Source organism: Lineus longissimus, chromosome 3 (assembly GCF_910592395.1).
Source record: "Lineus longissimus chromosome 3, tnLinLong1.2, whole genome shotgun sequence".
NCBI classification, from domain to species: domain Eukaryota; kingdom Metazoa; phylum Nemertea; class Pilidiophora; order Heteronemertea; family Lineidae; genus Lineus; species Lineus longissimus.
This window is the reverse complement of record NC_088310.1, coordinates 3,529,576-3,549,044: the sequence shown is the minus strand read 5'-3', so window position 1 is coordinate 3,549,044 and position 19,469 is coordinate 3,529,576. Positions and strand designations below refer to the sequence as shown.

At 43.9% G+C, this 19,469-nt stretch overlaps 1 protein-coding gene across 6 annotated transcripts in view; it reads left to right on the top strand.

Annotated features, from left to right (window-relative positions):
• Positions 1-6,439: 6,439 nt before the first annotated feature.
• The window catches only part of LOC135485403 (calpain-9-like), a 37,095-nt gene continuing 24,065 nt past the window's right edge, over positions 6,440-19,469 (top strand). For 3 of the 6 annotated variants that reach the window (XM_064767392.1, XM_064767391.1, XM_064767390.1), the window contains exons 1-2: positions 13,734-14,247; positions 14,734-14,929. In XM_064767392.1, the coding sequence (XP_064623462.1) occupies positions 13,967-14,247; positions 14,734-14,929 (477 nt within the window). In that variant the 5' untranslated portion in view covers positions 13,734-13,966. Of the gene's footprint in view, positions 6,521-7,362; positions 7,432-9,478; positions 9,652-13,733; positions 14,248-14,733; positions 14,930-19,469 lie in introns of those variants that run through there. The other 3 variants (XM_064767395.1, XM_064767394.1, XM_064767393.1) reach the window with 3 other exon arrangements.

Genomic DNA, 19,469 nt, shown 5'->3' with positions numbered 1-19,469 from the left:
TGGTGGAGGTTTCAGGGAGACCAGGTGAGTACCATCAGCTTGAATATCCTGAAATAATGCCTGCGGATTTCAATCTCTTTTGGGGGGGGGGGGGGGGGGGCCTGGGGCAACCCTTCCGGTATTCTGAAATCGACGTCAATGAAGAACCTCCAAGTCTTTACGATCAACAGCTGCCCACGTAAATGGCCTACCTCAAATGGACAGACCGAGTAACGAACAAAAACCTGTAGAAGAGAGCAATCGAGAACCCTGTTGAGATCCGAAGACACTCCGTCGACCCTACCGGGAGTAGAATCGGCATACACTGATGAAACTGCCGTCCAGAATCGCCCGCCAAGCTCTGACATACAACCCACAGCGAAAGACCCTGAACCGCTGACGACGGGCCCTCAAAGGGAACGTGGGAGGATCGCCAACATGGAATAAAGACGATGGGGGAAAGTAAGAGCGGGCTATGCTCTCAGAGGAGCGAAGGGCTTAAGTAAGTCTTGTCGTCCAAAACGCCCGTTGCTCCCAAGAGTGTTTACGTTTTGTGTCTTCCCAAGTGCTTTCTGGCGGTGCATTAGCCGCTAAAGTCCAAGAGAGCTTCCTGAGTGTCTGATAGCTCTGGCAGAGACCCTCACTATCTCCGTTTAACAGATTCCTTTCGTTCCCAAGCTTCTTTCATAACGAAACCTTCCGTAGGAAAATAAGGTTGTCGGGGTCATATACCGGTGGGCAGAAAATGCATGCTGATCTCGGTCTGCAGACCTAAGATTTTCTCAAGAGTCAATAGAGTTTAGTTATATACCCTGAGGTTTTATATACAGTTCTCATTACTTTCCCTCCTGAAAGGTTAATAAGCCATGTTTACTCAACACGGCCGGTCTTAGAATTAGGCTGTCGGTGCATCAACTATTATCCCACGCTGCTAGCAGTAGCGATCATTTGGAAATACCAACAACGATGTTTTACTTACCGGTACATATACCAGCAATAATCAGCCATCTTTCCTCATTTGACCAATGTGAACCGCACAATTTTCGCGGGCGATTAATATTCGCGGTTTTAGCGAATGATATCAATTGACGAACTTCCAATTCCTTTTTCAGATTCCCCGGAACAGATTGTCATTGATGCCTTGAACGCGCGTTGCAAGAAGGATGCAAGGCCCGTCCTCAGTTACTCAGATCCCGTTAAAGTCTACATCCATTTCTACCTCGAGCAGATTGTCCGATTGGTGAGTTGATGGGTTGCCTTAAAAATCTTCGATGCCAAGGGGAAGCGCGTCATGAGTAATCAACGCTAGACATGATGAAGGCTATCCTAACAGGACCTAACCCGGCAGGGAAGGCCTCATGGCCGTGAGGCGTGGGAAGGTTCCCAAATGTCGTGTGTGCTTGAATGCGTTTCCTATAAATATCATAAGAGTTGAAACAAAACTGGAAAAACGTCAATCGTTTACAAATGAAACAGAACTGAGAAGAACAAACATATTGAAGGGAAAATCAGGTAAACTCGCTGGACCGTTACCCTACTCACTTTTGCAGGATGAGTCTCGCCAGTCGATATCTTCCTCTGGAGTCCTCAGAGCGGTGAGTAGATCCTAGGGAACTTAGAGAACCTCAATATCTTTTCTATGACATCAGGGCCGCTTAACACGTAACTGATCGGTCCAGATTCGTCTACCTCGCCCGTTTGCGCGGCGCTTTCGGTAATGATCACGGTGTCGATCGGTGAGTAAGGCATTTCCGTTGAGCGCGGGATCCAGAGTACCAAATCACCCTAAAAACCATCAACATGTTGCATTTCAGGTATGGAAGGACCCGTGTCGGGTATGGAATGTCTCGGATCACGGTAACGTCACATCTGTGACTGTCTCCTCGAATAAAGTATGGATGCCAGACATAGCACTCGAAAATGCGTAAGTCTTGTTCGAGATAAAAACACAATCTACCTCCTCAAATAAAGCTTTCCACTCAAAAAATAGTGATGCAAGCTATATTTTGAACTTTATAATTACTTGTTGGAATGTTGTGTGTCACAGCCACTCTCTGGACAGAGGATATTAAAGAGGTGCATAGCGGCAAAACACAGCGAGGATGTTCCTCGAACGGGCAAATTTGAGATGTTGATAGTAGCCACCGGGCCATGCACTCCGGACGCGGTGGACCGGCCTCGTCTCGCCAGAGAGAAAGGACAACCAGGCTGATCACGAAATGGACTGCATCGGATACAGGCCATCGAATCCGGTCTTTGTATTTTTGCATGTAAACATTTCCCGGCCGGGTCTAGAACTACAAAAAGCTTTGTAGGCCTACGCTGCTTCTTCAGAACTACTAGTAGTTAACATCGCAATGTTCACAGCGACATTAATTGAGGCCCCTTCCCGTTTTCTCTCTTCAGTATGGAAGATACGGTAGACTACAGCATGGTCGAAACATTCCGTATCCTCAACAAACACGACGGAACCATGGACTGGGTCATCACCAACATCTTTACGACTCGCTGCGTCATGAAGTTACGCTGGTACCCCTTCGACCATCAAGAATGCGAAATCGCATTTTGGACCTACATGTCGAGGGCGAACGCCGTGACGCTTGCTGCCATCCACAGGAACATATCAACGGACAGACTGGTAAAGAACATGGAATGGCATATCAGCGATGTTCGGATGTATGATCAGATTGTTATGTACGACGACGCCGTCGCTGTCCCCAGAGTAGCAATATTTCTCAAGGTCCGTCGAGAGATTGCGTATTACTTGGCAAATGTCTTATCCCCGTGCGTGATGGTGTCCTGTCTCCTGATGGCGATGTTCTGTATGCCCCCTGAGAGCGGGGAAAAGATCAGCCTCGGCACGGCAAGCTTGGTCACATCCTCCGTCTTCATGATGGTCGTGACGGGCAGGCTGCCGCACACGAGGGAAATATGCATACTGGGTGAGTAGTGCAATGTAATTTCTGTTTCTCTTGACCTGAAAGCCAAGCAGCAAGTTTTAAAGCCACTAATTTTACCACGAAAAACGAAAGTGCTCATCCCGCGCCTGCTGACGAATGCTGTTCAGCAGACCACCATCATGGGCGATGGCGAAAACAAAAAGCAGTAGTCGTCACTGTCAGGTTCGCGCTATGTTTTTTTAGCTAGCTGAGCGGTGAGAATTTCTTTTCTTTTTCATGTAGAGGCATATCTCCTGTTCTTCATGGCGATGAACACGGTCTCCATTCTGCTATCAGTCTACGTTGTCAACGTCTACTACCACGGCAACCCGTACCTCCAGTCAGCGAAACTAAACTCCGTCATCATCTTCATAGCTAGGACACTCCGTATGGACATCCCTCTTTACGTGTATGAGGCAACTCAAGGGATTCAGGAGGATGGGACACGGCAGAGACCAAAGCAAAATGGCGCCATCAACCCCAAACCAAATGATTCAGTTCTAGATTACGACAGCGGACCTGGGAGTGGATTCAATAGTATGGAGCGGAACAGCAACTACAGGACATCGTATATTGTGTCTTCACGGCGGCCAAGCAAGCAACGCCCGCCATTGCGATTAGTTGCGGGCTCAAAGTCAAGGTCTCCAATGGCTTCTGAGTTGACCTTGGATCGCCCGAACTCTGATCTTTTCGATAACTCGTTCGATTGTCGTCAGATACCGATCAGGGAGGAAGAATATGAACAGGAGGAGGAACCAGGGCTGTTGGTGACAGATTGGAAACATTCGGCAAGGGTTCTAGATAGACTGTTACTCGTCATTTCCCTAGTTTTGAACTTTGTTGCTACTGTATTTTTGTTCATTGTAATGCCTCTGTACCACTTTAGTATGTAATTGCCAACTCCACTGACAGTACAGTTAGGCTGTCCGGTAAAGAAGCGAATTCCCAGTCGTCCATCATCAACGTGACGTGTCGACCTCAGGCCATTTTTTCCGAATAGGTCTGGTTGCAATGTCCAAATGCTTGTTTATGTCCTTTCAGGACTGATGGCCACTGTCTCTTATATAACTCCGTATATATACATAAATTTTGTATCATTCTCATTTTCAAAGGTATTCATGGATCAGAAACCATATATGTAAAACCTTCGAAAAAAGGTCCAAGATTAAAAGAAACGATTATATTGTAAGATCATGGACATGGTACATGAGCATATCAAAGATATTGGAAGGATCCTTCTTCATCCTAGCCAAGCCAGACTGGATGAATGCATCGTTCTCAGTACGTTGAACCTGTAAGCACCGGCTCTCGTTATTTACCTCAAATCTTCTCAAACTTCTCCACCTTCAAGGCGAAAATGACAGGAATATAACCATGAGTATGTGCAACCAGCCGAAGATTAATCGTCGACATGTACTTGTGAGGCGGTAAAAATAGCGTTTGTGGCTTCACGTGATTAAACATTGATGTTGTTATGTATTGGCTCCCCTTATGTTTGCTCAAGGTCATAAACATTGTTGTTCAGCGCGGCAGGCCAGAATCGTTTCTGTCCGGGTTCGTGCATCCTGAGCAAATCGGGGGTTAAAAAAGTTTGCTTCTCCGGCTCTTCACCATACTGAACTTCCAGCGCTATTGCATCCACCTCGATCCGTATTACACTTCGCCCATATTGACGCGCGTTGTCTACAAGCTGAGGAATGTCAATACATTGAGGGTCCAGATGGCCCTGCAAAGGGGAAGCGAACATTAACCTCTGATTTCATGAGGATGGGTTTCGTGTTGCGAGAAAGATTAGGAAGGTATCGCAATCCTTACCAGCAACGATGTTTGATACGAACGTCGTCAACAAGCCCTACGTGAATTCATCCATGCTTGAAACTCTACAAAAATATGGTCGTCGATTACATGCATTGTATGCTTCACACTTCGTCGTTCCCGTCCTAAGGGTTGCGAAACCTGCCGATTATGTTGTTATCGTCTAACTGGACTCCTTGGTTATTGACAAAAACCATGAGGAGAGACCAAAAGGATGACGAATATAACTGTCTCGGGAGTAGTCTGGGTGAGATATAGTGTGGGTGTAATATAGTAATATAGTAGTGTGTAATATAGTGCTCACAGTACAAGTAGGCTATAGTCTTACTTTCACTACAGGTTTTAAACCCGGTATTAATAGATCCGGAGGCTCTCCGGATATGAATTAACCCGGATATTTCTTGGTTCGTGTTCCACTACAGGTTTGCATGTAAGGTTAATTAGCTCGGCGACAGATGGCGATACCGAAATTTGCTCTCCAGTTACAGTTACAGTTCACCGTGCGTTGCGTTCTTGTATTAAGCGATCGGCGTGCCACCTATCGCCGAATCTATACAACTATTATATCCGGTGTTATTGGTATTCCACAGCAGTGCCTATCCGGACTGGAACTGGGTGCGAAACCCACCGATGATCGCCGGGTCTAATAAACCCGGTGTTATAAGCTCCGGGCCTATTTAACCCGGAGATCCTGTATAGTGGAATCAGAAAAAACTCGGACACACACCGGAATTTTCTGTAGTGGAAGTACCACTTCTATAACTGTGTTCAGCACAACATTTTGATAAATAGCTCCGCCAATTGTGGCACTGATAATACGGGCGTAATTCAGTTATGCTCCACACCGCCGCTCTTTTATTTGGTTAATGTTATTATCAGCTTTTATTTGGTTAATGTTATTATCAGCGGATAGTGTTGAAAATATACAGATGGAACAACAACTGACAATTGCAGTGCTAAAAACTAGGAAAATAAAGAAAACAACAGCGCTTCTGATGAGCATGCGTGTATCACAACGTATATAAATACTGGGAAATTCAAAACCTTCGTCACGGAGCAAGAGATGACACCCATTCAAGCCGTTTTCCCGCAATTTTCAAAATTTTCTCAAGCGAAAGAAATCTCCGTTTACGACACGCATGTCGGCCTTGAGAGTTCGAGGATAAAGACAAGAAGTTCTCCATAACATTGTAAACAACACTTCGTGGTGCATGTACTTTCCGTTAATGATGGAATACCTTGCTGTAACAAGAAACCACTTCAGCAAACTTGTTCAGAACTTGTGAGAACGATAACTTAGAAATAAGGGTAGCCAACCTGTATATATAGATGTATTTAATAATCAAGTATGCACTTTCTTGAGAGAGAGCTCTGTCCGTCGGATACAGACGATCGCAGAAGCTGTGTGTAAACTAGTATTGTTTCGCTAAATGATATGCGTCAGATGTTGTTTCGGATATCGCCGCCGTAAAACTAACAACGCCTCGCTGCTAAATCTTGCACAAGTTGCAGATGATGCTTCGTTGTTTCAAGTTACGGGGTGGAGCCATTTCTAGCATATACATGCAGTTGAACAGTAACTTGTGTCTATCAGAGAAGATGATGTATTACTTCCTCAGCTCTGGTTTGGTTGAACTCGAGTGACAGGGTTTAGCTAGGTCTGCTGTTGTCGACTATCTATCAAACTTATCAGTTATTTTTTACTAGCCTTTGTTTTCGCCCAAGGTAACTTCACTTAACCTTTGGCTGTCAAGCTGTTAAGATCTTTGCTGCCTCGGGATGGCAACGTAAGTTGTAGTTTCGTTCAGTTTTGTTCTTTCAGAATTTTTTTTTGATGGGATTTAGATGGAGGACTTAAAAGGGAATTTTACGTGCTGAAACACCTTTATTCATGTACAGTACTGCGATCTCAACGGAGTATGATGTGGAAATATAGGAGACAAGGTGTTAAGATCGGAATATCAAGAACCACTGTCCAACTTCTTCCGAAGCATCTTTCGAGTGTAGATGTAACTGCCGTTTACACGGGACCAAAACAATCTAGATCGATCCGGATCGGTCAAGATTGGTCTGCCGTGTAAACGCGCACGGCTGTGATCTGGTCTGGTTCGATGAAAAATAATCATGATTTCTAAAGCCTTTCTCCTTGCTCAGAGATTCTGAGGTTACTATTTTTAGCTCACCGAGCTGTTGACAATCTCACGTGTCGTCCCTCGTCCGTCCATCAGCACATGGCAAGTTTTCGTATTACCGGCAGTGAATGTGAAGGATGGATACGCAACGACGGAATAGATCGGCATGTGTCAAACCTGAAACTTGGTATATGAACACCTATATAGGCAAGGTGACCTCTTAGATCGAATTCCGGTCCGATTTTATTCTTGACTTGGCCACAAGGGGGCGAAAACTGAAAAACCTAAAAAGTGTGATATTTTCCTCATTAATGATCCTCGTTTCCAATTCTTTTCTTCATGGTACAAAGTGACGTGTTTACACAATTTGAAGTGTTCAAATTCAATAACAAATTTTAAATAATCTACACATGGCATAGGCCTTTAAATCGTTGAGCGCCTCGAATTCCACAGTGTGCTCAATGGGAGTTTAGACCGCTTCGTTATCTCCAAGGTCACAAACATCTTCAGGTGTACTTCTCTAAAAGAAGCCGAGCTAATCGGACCTAGCAAAGCACAATGTCCAGGTATGTACATCTCATAATACTAATCTATAGCGAAAAAAACAGTTTTGTGTAGTCAGTAAATAATTGATATTCCTTGATAAGCTTAAATCGGGTACTCACTGATAATCCTTGACAGTAAAAGGTATTATAGCCAGACCCATAGCCAGCTTTTTGGTCAAGGGTGGGGGCAAAACAACTTTTTTGTCCTCGGCCAGTCTAAGAATCCGCCAAAAACTGCGCGTGAAAAGCATGTTCGCTAGCTACGGCCCTGATAGCTGATCTCGTTGTGTTTGTGCGGGACGTTCCCCGTTGCTTGGCTTTTCCACTTGCCCAGTCATAAGGGCCATGAGGTACCACATACAGTGTCTTATGTCTGAGGTTAGGACTCATGAAATGCCGGTTTGGAACGGCAAGAAAGCGTGAACTAGGCTTGCAGTCATCACCAGATCTAGCTCAGTTTCTATATGAACAAGCATCGCCGGCAGGCTTGTCAGCATGATTTCTTTACTCAGTTCCAACGTGAACTACCATCGTAGGCAGGCTTGTCAGAATCATTAAACAACCGTCGTCGCCATGCTTGTCCTTATTTTTCAACATGAACTACATACGCCGGTAGGCTTGTCTCCATCCATTAGGCAAAAAAAGCATCCTCTCTATCTCTGAAGGCTTCACTGGTCATATATATATACACACATCCGAAACGATCTCAGGGGGGGGGGGGGGAGCCTACTGTAACCTTGAGCTCAGCCGGCCGGACCCTGAACCGCTATCCAGGTCTATGGTACAATCAAGATTGGGCTACAAGAAAAAAATATAGTCAATATAGGACAATGAAATGCCCGAGACTGGCTTCAGTGGATTCCTTAGGAAATAAGCTGCTACAGTGCTTTCATTCTCACCTGTTCAGGTATATAGTAAGTGCTAAATGCTGGTAAGGGAAAACCAGTTAAAGGAGCGTGTTGTAGAAATTCCATCGACCTTGAGACCTGCAGCTTCGCGGCTAAGATAAAGTTACACGCACGCAGTCGCCATTAGGGGTCTCTCCCACCCCATCTCACGTCAAAACCATTCACGCATCTTGTGTTGAATCAAACCACGACACAGTCCGTGACTGTGCATTATAAATCACCCGAAGCGGACCAATTTAACCCTCCCTGCTCCTGCCTTTAGCCCCGGGAGGTGCAATTGTTCAACCTATTGTATATATGGAGATAAAAGAGAGTATGAATTATATGGGATCTTAAACAGCGGAATGTGGCATGCCTATTTTTTAGCATCTTGAACGATCAGGGCCTTTTACTGGGCACTCTGACTAATAACCGATGGGGATCGGAGGAGCATACGACTGACCCTGTTACTGGAGATGCTTTTTTTATGTGTAGTCCAGGTAACCTCGACCCTATCCGCCGCACAGCGAAGGACTGTACTGGTGAAAGACTCTTTTGCTACTCCGTAGGTGAGCTCGCAAATAAAATCATACGCTCACGTACATGTAGATCGACCTCTAATAAACCTCTCCAGGCCACTTAAATAGACCAATAAAATATAAGTTGATAAAGAAATAAATCATGAAATAGCACACAGCGAGCGCTAATGATGTGCATGGAAATCGATAAGAATGAACTATCTCATCTCAATCTACGCAACGTTCAATCTGTTCTTCACTCCCTGAGACCTGATATACTCCCAGGTCCAGGGTGTCTACAAAACCAAGACCCAAGACCTATAAAACCAAGACCCAAGACCCAAGATGTTGATGGGTCTTGGTTTTGTAGGTCTTGGGTCTTGGTTTTGTAGGTCTTGGGTCTTGGGTCTTGGTTTTGTAGACACCCACACGGGTGTCTACAAAACCAAGACCTACAAAACCAAGACCCAAGACCTACAAAATCAAGACCTACAAAACCAAGACCCATCAACATCTTGGGTCTTGGGTCTTGGTTTTGTAGGTCTTGGGTCTTGGGTCTTGGGTCTTGGGTCTTGGTTTTGTAGACACCCCTCAGGTCCAGCCAAAGCCCTTCTTAGCAGTTGGTCGATATTACATCAGATTGTGACGTCATTGTTCACCACAATCGGGCAGCTTGGAGTCGGGTGGGTGTGTATTCAGGAATAGGAGTGTGTATTCGAACGAAAGGATTCTTAAGGGAATTTTGTCTTTTGAAGTTGCAAAATGTCGGGACGGTATTCCGGACGGAGCACGAGGTCGGGCGGGGGATTTTACAAGGCTGGTTCGACGTTGCATAAGTAGGTATATATAAGGGGTTCGCAGCGGTTTATTGAAACACATCTGGCCTACATGCCGGTTACCATATACATGCAATATACACACAGCATAGCACAACACTATTAACTGGTATTAAACGCCATTTATAAAATGAGCCTTTGGCCTCTGTTACGTAATGCTATTTGCTAGATACTATTTGTTAATAAATACGTTATTATGCATGCTGTTTCATGCCAAGGTACGCTTTGACAAAATGAGATTATTTAAAGGTTTGTAGCTAATTAGCATTCATATACGGTATGCCACACACACAATCTGGAGTGATACACTGCACATATTGGTGACAGGTTTCAGCTGCATGTATTTGCTATAGTCTCATAGTATGGTATCAGCATTGTACTTCAACCGTCGAATTTGATAGTCAAATGGAATAATGGCACAAGTTCAAAACGTGTGAAGAAGAAAAAAACTAGGCCAAGGGCTTTTGCAGCAGAAATTCAAGTGTAGGCGAGGCCTACTGTTACTTTGATATAGTCCGTTACACCACAGCCATTACAGCCAGGTAACAATAGCTGATGTGACCGAATTGATCGGAATTTATATCACCAATTAAATTAAAGTGTGCTAAAAGGAAACGCCTGGATGTTGGCGAGGCGACATCATACAAGTGTGGTGGAATTGCCGAAGCTGATCGCGACGTGAATATATTGTTGTCCGAGTACAACTCAAGCACAGCTTTTAGTCATGCAGGAAAGGATAACATACACACATCATGAAACTGACTTTTTCATGTATAATAGAAGCAGTGTGTTAATAATAGAGTGTCTGTGTGTAGTGCAATACCAGATGGATATATATTATGCCCATGACATGTCAAGTGCCGCAAAAGTCGATAACGTTATTTATTATTAACCCGGCGTATACAGCAGACTGATAATATAGTGCTGTCAACCTATGTTGCCAGTCGAGACTATTTATCAGCAATTATGGGGCCATCGCTGAATTAGCACCATCCCTTATCATGTTATACATGGAGCTATTGTCGGGTTATATTACCATGGAGACTTGTTGTAACTGTCAGTATCACTTATTTCACTTTCATATTTGACAGTCATGTAAAAAATCTGCCACATCTAGCTTTATGCAGACCATTATTGCATCACGAATGATTATGGATGAAGAACCATTCCAAGTTCCATGATATAATACGATGATGAAGGTAATATGGCCACTCTCAGTGTAGGTTTGGCCATCCATCTACATTCCGTGATCCCTTATCTCCTTGAGAGGGGGGCCTGTTGATAAGCCACTCTTGGGCGACAGAAAGGACCAAAGTCGAACCTTGGGTGCTGCAACCCAATTGGTTTAGTTTACTTTGTCCTCAGGCGAACTCTCGACCATTGTCGGCTTCCCGTTGAAGTCCCGGTTCTGGTTGGGAGAAGAACTACACTCTCATATTCGAAAAGCAGAAAGTGTGTCAGCGGATGCTCTGTGATGGAATGTCAGAAGTCTTTCAACTGGATACAATGACCGATAACTGCACTAAATGTCACAAAAGTGCATGGCCGTATCATCGATTAGTCTTGTGCCTTTTATTGTGAGGTTGCATCTTGACCTGCGCTTGACCCCCCATTATCACCATCAAAATACTGCATGGCGCGTCGACCTGCTGAGTGAGCAAGGTACCAACTTTGTAAACATCTCCTGGGTTTCAGTGAGTGAGGGTTGCCACGGCACATGCACACTCCGCCACTCGGTCCCTTCCAAGGTCGACAAAAGCCACTAACAAGAGAGGGCATCTTTCCAAGAGCACAGAGCAGGGAAGATTTTTACACAGGGGATCAGAATTCCACTGTGATCAATAGCCGGAGCTATTAAAAAACTATTGTTCGTTTTCGTTCAGGATTTGAGTTAAACCATCAATACGATGGATATCGGTCTTCTTTTACTTGACAGCCTATCTATGTCAAGGCCACAACCTGGAAATGCTTTCAACGTGGATGATACGCCGATGCTTTATTTGTATCAGTCCTGTGATGTGATGCTATACCAATGAGTTTCGATGATGAGCGGGTTTACATTCCAAACGAGACGAACACCAATGGAATTCCGAAAGCTCCACTGGGCCGGTCCCTTTGGACTCGGTTATGAAATCACTGATATGACTCCGATCAGATTCATTTAATCTTGGCTTCGGAATTGGCTCGTATTGATGTACGCCAGCAGAACCAGCTCATAAATCTTTCCGATACCATATGATACTCACTGCTGATGGACTATCAAACAGTGGTAGGTCCATAACCATGGCAACGGTCTCCTTGGTAACGTTCTCGATGGTAATGGGTTTCAGTTCCTGGGTTGAGTTGTTCAAAGTCTTTGAGACTGTTTATAAAAGTTTCGTTCCAAAGGTGTTGATTGGAGAGGAAGACGTAAAGGGTATCCTGTAAAACTTAATTAAACCTGCTAAACTTGAAAAATATCAACATTAGCCATGCGTTTTTATTGTAGGTGTGATGTGATATCCTCTGGCTTTGATAATGAAAGTGATCGACTGGGAATCCTTGAGTAGGTTTACCGGGGATTTACCTTACACCTTGAGAGGTTGATTTCTCTAAGCACATACAATATCTGAAATGAGACGGATACGCAAAACCTAGGCCTACACATTATCGTAAATGTCTTAATTGGCCTTTGATACAGTGACCCTGACGAGATGAGGTCGTCGATAAGGCCGGAATCTAATGAATGTAGGCCTCATTATAGGTTGTTTCCATCGAACGAGTTGTATAGAGGATATCGGGATATCTTCTTTGCTTGCTTAGAATTGCATAAGATATACGTACACCACCTGAAAATGAGTGAGTGAGTAGGCCTACAATCATATGTAACACAAAAGGTACAGGTGGATGAACATCGTTGCGGAATGTGCTTTATGACGTATGACAAAGCTCAGTTTGATATGTTATCCAGCAGCTCTGGCCGGTCTGACAGTGGTCTGACAAATAACCCCTGGCCTCCCCGCCGCGAACGTTTGCAGGGGAGAGGCTGCGTGGAACTGGTCATGTCAAATCCCTCACGTCATTTCATCTTGTAAGTTACATCTGAACTCGATATCCCATCTTGAGACAAAAACTGGAACTTATGGGTCGTTGCTCCAATTCTCGTCAATATATACACTTCTCATACATACTCCATCGTCATCCTCAATGCGTTGACATTGCTTAGCTTACAGACAACGCGCGGAGGCTGCGGAGGAAAAAACCCGCCAAAAGTTCAGTGGCCTATGCTCATAGGCCGCTCCGGCGCAGTGACAGTAGTGTGAGGTGGGCGGTGCTGGAATATGATATCTGTTTTACACTTCTATATGACCTTTTCGGTGCTGATGCTGTCGGACCCTCGCGCCCATATCGCCAGCTCGCTAAGTGTAAACTTGCGTCATCCTAATTGGATCTCCTTATGGTGTTGGACGAGGCGGGTCCACTGCATCCGGAGTGTAGCTAAGTGCAGAAGCTCAGAACACCAATAACTGCGTGCAGCCATTGGCGGTCAATCAGCAGTCAAGTATAGACCAGTTTAGTTTTTATATCAAAATGCAGATGGCGACTGTGGGCCTGGCAAGATTTGCTCTTCTGCCAGTGCCATGTCTGCTCCAAATTGACAATATCGGTTGCTATTTAGCCTACTTTAAAAATTGCTCCAACTATATATATATATAGGCTATATAGGCCTACTGTAGGCTAGCCTGCTAAAATGAAGATTAGCCCCATTTTTTCCAGTTGATGAATGAAGTTTGAAGTGGACAGCATGCAGACGACACACGTTTTATCGTCTGCTTCCGTCTCCGTGGAACTCTGATCAATATTTCTTGAGACCTGTTCACTTCAAGCGTAATCATTGATTACAGTTCAATAAGTGCTCTCCAGACTGCAAATCACTGCAGTCTGTATATGAATAAGCCTAGACTTTAATAGAAATAGAGATAAATTGAGACAAAATCTCAACATTTTCATTCCGAATTATCGGGCCGCGAATTATCATATCGGAACAGCCAATAGCAAACCCTGTTACGTTGTGGCTTAGGAATCTCCATCTGGGTCAGATCGCCGCATATGTTTTGTTGTGGAAAGGGGTTGGGCTGCAAAGGTTCGCTTACGGGATTTCTACAGCATTTAGGGCCTGTTACACCACCCTATAGGATTTAAACCGAATTTTCTATCCAGTTTACCGTATTTTCTGGATAACTGCATCAGACTGACGCATTGACAACGCAACACTGTATCTGCTTAGTATCATCTATTCGAGATAGTCCACGCCAGGTTGTGACAACGTTCAGAAATGTCTTATACCCGCACAACACGCACAACACGCACCTTTGGCCCTGGAGGCAGTAAGACGGAGACCCACACCACCTCTTACGGAGGAGGGGAATCTGGAGGTCATGATCATAGTTTTGGGGATGACGGCGGTCAGAGTGGTGGCTACACTCGCCGGGTGGTCTATTCCACTGATGGGCATGGTGACCCACATCACCAAGGTGGTAACCCACATCATCACCAAGCTGGGGGACACCAGCAGCAGCGTCGCGGTCCTCAGCCTATCAGGACATCTATGACTAAGTATGAGGGCCAAGGCAGGATATGCTGGACAGCTCGCAGTCGCCTCTGACTTTTGGTCTCTCTAGCCATACATCTGTTTTTTGTCTCCAGATAATCTAGCAATACACTGTTCACAAAACCTGCTCTCTTGGAGACTGATGGTATGGCTGGAGAAATTGACAATCGGAAGTAACTGTAGACTGTCCAGTATCATCATGATCATAATCATGTAGGCCTAGATGTTTATCATGTCTTTAGCACTAGCAGAAACAGAATTTACAGTTCCATTCCTATTTTATAAGAGAGTAGACCAAGATAAGACCCTCTCTGCCCCCCCCCCCCCCCCCCCCCCGGCATCAAGACAGTGAAGAGAGTCTTGACAAAGTCGGAGTGATGGCAATATGTTTTAAAATGTCCCCTTTAAAAGAGTCGCTTATGTTCAGCCTTAATAAAAAAACAAACAACTTGGTCAAAGATTAACCTATTGTCACATTCTTCTCATTGCAGACCAAGAGCAAGAGTCGCACCATCACCATCCGCCTTCGCTCAGCGAGGCTGGACCGGTCTCCAAAACTACGATGAGATCATCGCAAAATGTCGGCAGACAGGAGAGCAGTGGGAGGATAGTGAGTTTCCCGCCGATGACCTGACGCTCTTCTATAGTTGTGCACCACCAAAGAAGTTCGACTGGAAGAGACCGTCTGTAAGTACTTTTTACTATGTTTAACTGGAAATTCTTGCTTCAGCACACGAGGGAGAGAGCCAGTTGAAAGGTTACCCTGTACTGACAATTCCTGTCCTTACTATACATGTAGGTTTCCAGATCACAAAGGTCCGCTTAAAATGGGAATGACTAATTTGAAGCCAAAGTCAGTGTTCTTGACAGTGAGGGTGTCCTGCTGTCAGAGGTGTCCATTAAAGGACGATCCACTTGTCAGCCATCAAATATGTTCAACCATAAACCACCCTTTACCACACGTACCTCCGCAATGTGCCCCAGTTTATTTGCCAAATTGGCCAATTCAATTTGATATTGACCTCCAACATCATGTTCCACCCAAGGTACACTCAGTTATTTTAATGAATTTTGCCTTTGGCATGATGGATTGGCGGTTTTTTGTACTGCGTGTCACAGTACCTTACAATATCAGCATTGCCCGTCAACCCTCCCTAAAACTAAAAAGGAGCATCTCAATTTATAAGGTTGTCTCGTTGCATTCCTCTCATAAAATATAAGTAAAACCAGCTTCTCTCTTGGGCAGGATAAACCTTTGGTAAACATCATGAACACTTTCCACCGCCAGTCTAGGTTCTCCACACTTCTCTTCAATCTATGTGCTTCCCGCCCCATAAATTCATTACGCCCACTGTCAATATAGCGAATGTAAATTAAGAAGTGCTGAAATGATGGAGAAAATTGGTCAAGGCAAGCATTTCAGGTAGATTCTCCCACACTAGCTTCCTTTTCTTCATAAAATCTGCATGGCTATTGAATGGCTGTTTTTTGGTGAGGGTGATGTTTTCGATGGCGTTCATCTTTTCTGGCATCTCGAGAATCTACCCACTGTATTGTTTCTACCAGGTGTACCATATTCCAAGACTGTGTTCATAAAAGTTGGCAATCCTATCAGATCTGATTGGATTTGATTGGATCTAATCGGGTCTGTTCATCTGGTCAAAATCACCAGTTTTAAGGACTGATTCCACTTCTTAGGCAAAAATAGCAAACCACTGCATGCTGTCGTGGAGTCAGTCCTTTGACAGGGTTCTTTAGAAGTTGAGTATAAACTTACGAAAGGCCAAGGAACAATGACTTGACACTTTTGCGTATGTCTGTTGAGTATTTCTTTCCTGTGTTGTTAGATTTAAGAGATATGTGGGCTGGACTCACTATATCATTTTAATATGCCTAAAGTAACCCATCCTGACCCAACCTTTACACTAGTTTGGAACATTTACAATACTGTAGAAAATGGTGTGAATGATATGTGATTGAGATGACAAAGGATAACCTAGATTCCAATCATTGATAGTTGTACTAATAGTAAAATTACTCCATGCCATTGAGTGGGAAGGTAACATGCCATTGAGTGGGGTGGGAGTTGGAGGGGACATCTTTTGATTGCCATGAAAACCTGGGTCAAACTGGTGCTCAGAAAGTGACACTGCTTCCTCTTGGATACTGATGCTATCATGACCCTGATGATTTCAAAGTCATTTTGCTCAGTGATACACTGAACTGATTTGAATATCTACAACATTATCAGACTCTGTGATATCTTAAGTACACAATCATGGCCACATTTGCACAACTACTCAACTTTATCAATATTGACCCTACATGTACCATGCCACTCCAAGTCCAGCCCTGGATGTACAGGTGGAAATTTGTGATGACCAGCAGTAGTACACAATAAATAGGTCACCGCACCACTCCCCTTTAAAGTTGGTACTGTGTCAACTCCCAGTCTGGGGGCAAGACAATAGAACCAATTTCTTCACAAAAAGTTGATGCGTTGCCGTTATTTCATTTGGTATCAAGACCACTATCAGATTGATCTGCGCCTTTGAGGGTGAATGATTTTGCATTGCAGTTTTAAAAAACAACATGAGTGTTTATGCATAAATACGAAAATACGAAAATACAAAAATGTAGGGCAGCTTTCAATATAATAATGCTTAGTTTTCAATGCAGGTCAATTGAAGTGGTTCTCTTGACAGACATGCTTGAAGACAAACCAATGTGAAAACGTGAACAGAATTGCCTGGATCTGTGTCTTGGCTAGACAGGTGCTGAAGTAGCTGTAAACCAAGACATTTTTATTTCGCGTTTTTCACTTGCAGCAATGCAGACTTGCAATAATTGTTTTATTTTTTTATTTGCTATCAGTTATAGAATCTCTCATCCGACATTATCATATATCATTGTAACTTGCATTATCAAACCCAGTGATTACGGATTTTACCCAAAGACATGTGATCTTTTTGTTGCACAGTGCTGCAGTGATAATTATCGCTGGTCACTGCTACAACAATCTCTTGTGTCTGGGCCACTATCATGACTTTAGTTCACTTCGATCCCAGTCCGATCTCATCAGTTAATTACTTTATGTAGGCCTACAAGTAGCTCAATCGTCATTCTGATTCTGATTGTAAATGAATTGGGCCATTTTGACATGTTTGATGATGTTGTTTTTATCTACATTCCTAGTAGTTATTGAATACTTTCATTGGGACAACTGATGGGTACTATCACTAAGGCCTATAATCAACCAGCAGGATTAACAAAGTATATATGGCAAAGCCATTGATGGTTTATATGTACCCCCTCCCTGATGTGACCTAGTGTCTGTCATTAATAGGCCATTTCCCTGATCAGAAGAAAGTCTATGCGTATTCTGCATGGTTCCTATGGATATCACATTGATCATTCTTGCATGTTGCAAACAGCTTTTGAAGTCTCTATTCAGATTATAGGTAGGGCCTACACATAACACAATTTCTACAGATGTCTGCTTGTTGTGAACATCATAATTCATTGAGGTTTTCATACCCTAGTATATATTAATGGCTGGCACTACCAAGTCAAGCCTCAACCATGTTGATGAGAGTTGAAAATAGCAGTAGGCCTAGAGCAGTTCTTTGTCCTCTGAGTTTGGTTTGGGGAGCTGAATGCACTCAAGTCTTTGTACATTGTCCCAGGCACAGGCCCTGTGAACTTGACAGTTTGCTCTCCAACAGACCAATTGATCAATCATATTTCTCTCATACTTTCCAACTGATTTGTGTTAGGAACAGCTGTGGATATGTGCTCAGTGGTTTGGCCAGGGTTCTACAAAAACTTACGAACTAACTCAGCACAGTGTACTAGAGTATATCCAAACACAGTGTACGAGCGTATACGCAAAAACAGTTTAAACACAAACACAGTGGCCGAAGTAAACACAAGCACAGTGTCAGAGTAGAGATGTTGTGGTCAACACTGAGTGTCGAGAAAGTGCAAAGCACAGTGTCATTAGATTATAAACACGAGCACAGGCTCCTTTGAAACACAGTGTCCTTGAAACTCAGTCGACTATAATACAGTGGATCTGCCAGTCTTCATTGAAATTTTGACTGAACTGCAAACTGCAGCAATTTCCTGCTGTTTAGCTTCATCATAGCAAGAGCATTCATTCTCTTATCTATATCATGGGAATTGTTGGCATTGGTCGTATCGATTCCTATGCAGATCTTGTTCCATGCCCCATCCCACTTTGTACTATCATACTAACATCCTCTGCATCAACCCTTGTGGGACTCATTATCATTCTACTGCTTATCCGCTTGGGTTCTTGTGTGTAAGGCCATCGTACTCGGTTCTATCAATAATACTTTGTCAATAAGGATTTTTTTGCATTTTAGGCTTCACTTTAGCTTATCCTCACTAACCCTTTCCCTGAATAACGTCAATCATGCAAAGACTTTTGTTTCACCTTCGCAGTCCTGGGATGTGTGCCTCGGCCCGTGCGGACCATGTCTTGGTTCTAGTTTGACTAGATGCCGATGGACAAGCGGCAAAAATGCAATAGTGCCAATCTACAAGGACTGGAACTGCCTATGTATTGTGAGATATCACAGCTATTGAATATGTGTAAGACCCACCTGGCTCCAACGTATAGTCTCCCCTTAAACTTAAAATACGTCCCACTGATATTTTCTTGGTTGTTGGACATACCACTGCAAACTGGCAAGTACAGCACTGACCCTCATTGGCCTTGCTGGGCGGGCTACCCTGCATATTGATGTATCATTCAAAACTGCAGGCAAAACTGGTGCAGAAAATGAGAAGAATTTATCCATTATCATTATGTTTCCTCAACATGCATCCATGTCCAGACAGACTGTAATAAATCAATCCAGGTGAGCTGATCAATGTTGGAAGTATGGCTGGTGAAGATGCCAACATAATTATACTGCCTGTGCTTATCTGTAGAGGTTGGCTATTCGATCCTGAGTGATGTGGTGTGTAGTTGCCTCCTTTGCCATGGCATCCACCCCATGGTTCCGACATCTTACATAAGTGTATTTTCATGCTCTGACATAGCTCGACTGAATGTGTGAGTAGGATTAGCTCAGAATGGCTTTCTTAAACATATGTTAGAGGCAAAGCCTGTAATCATTTTATTTGCAATACTCCATTGAGAATCAGCACCATCAGAAGTTCGAACAAATTTCGAGCTTTTACGTCCGGTTTGGCTAAG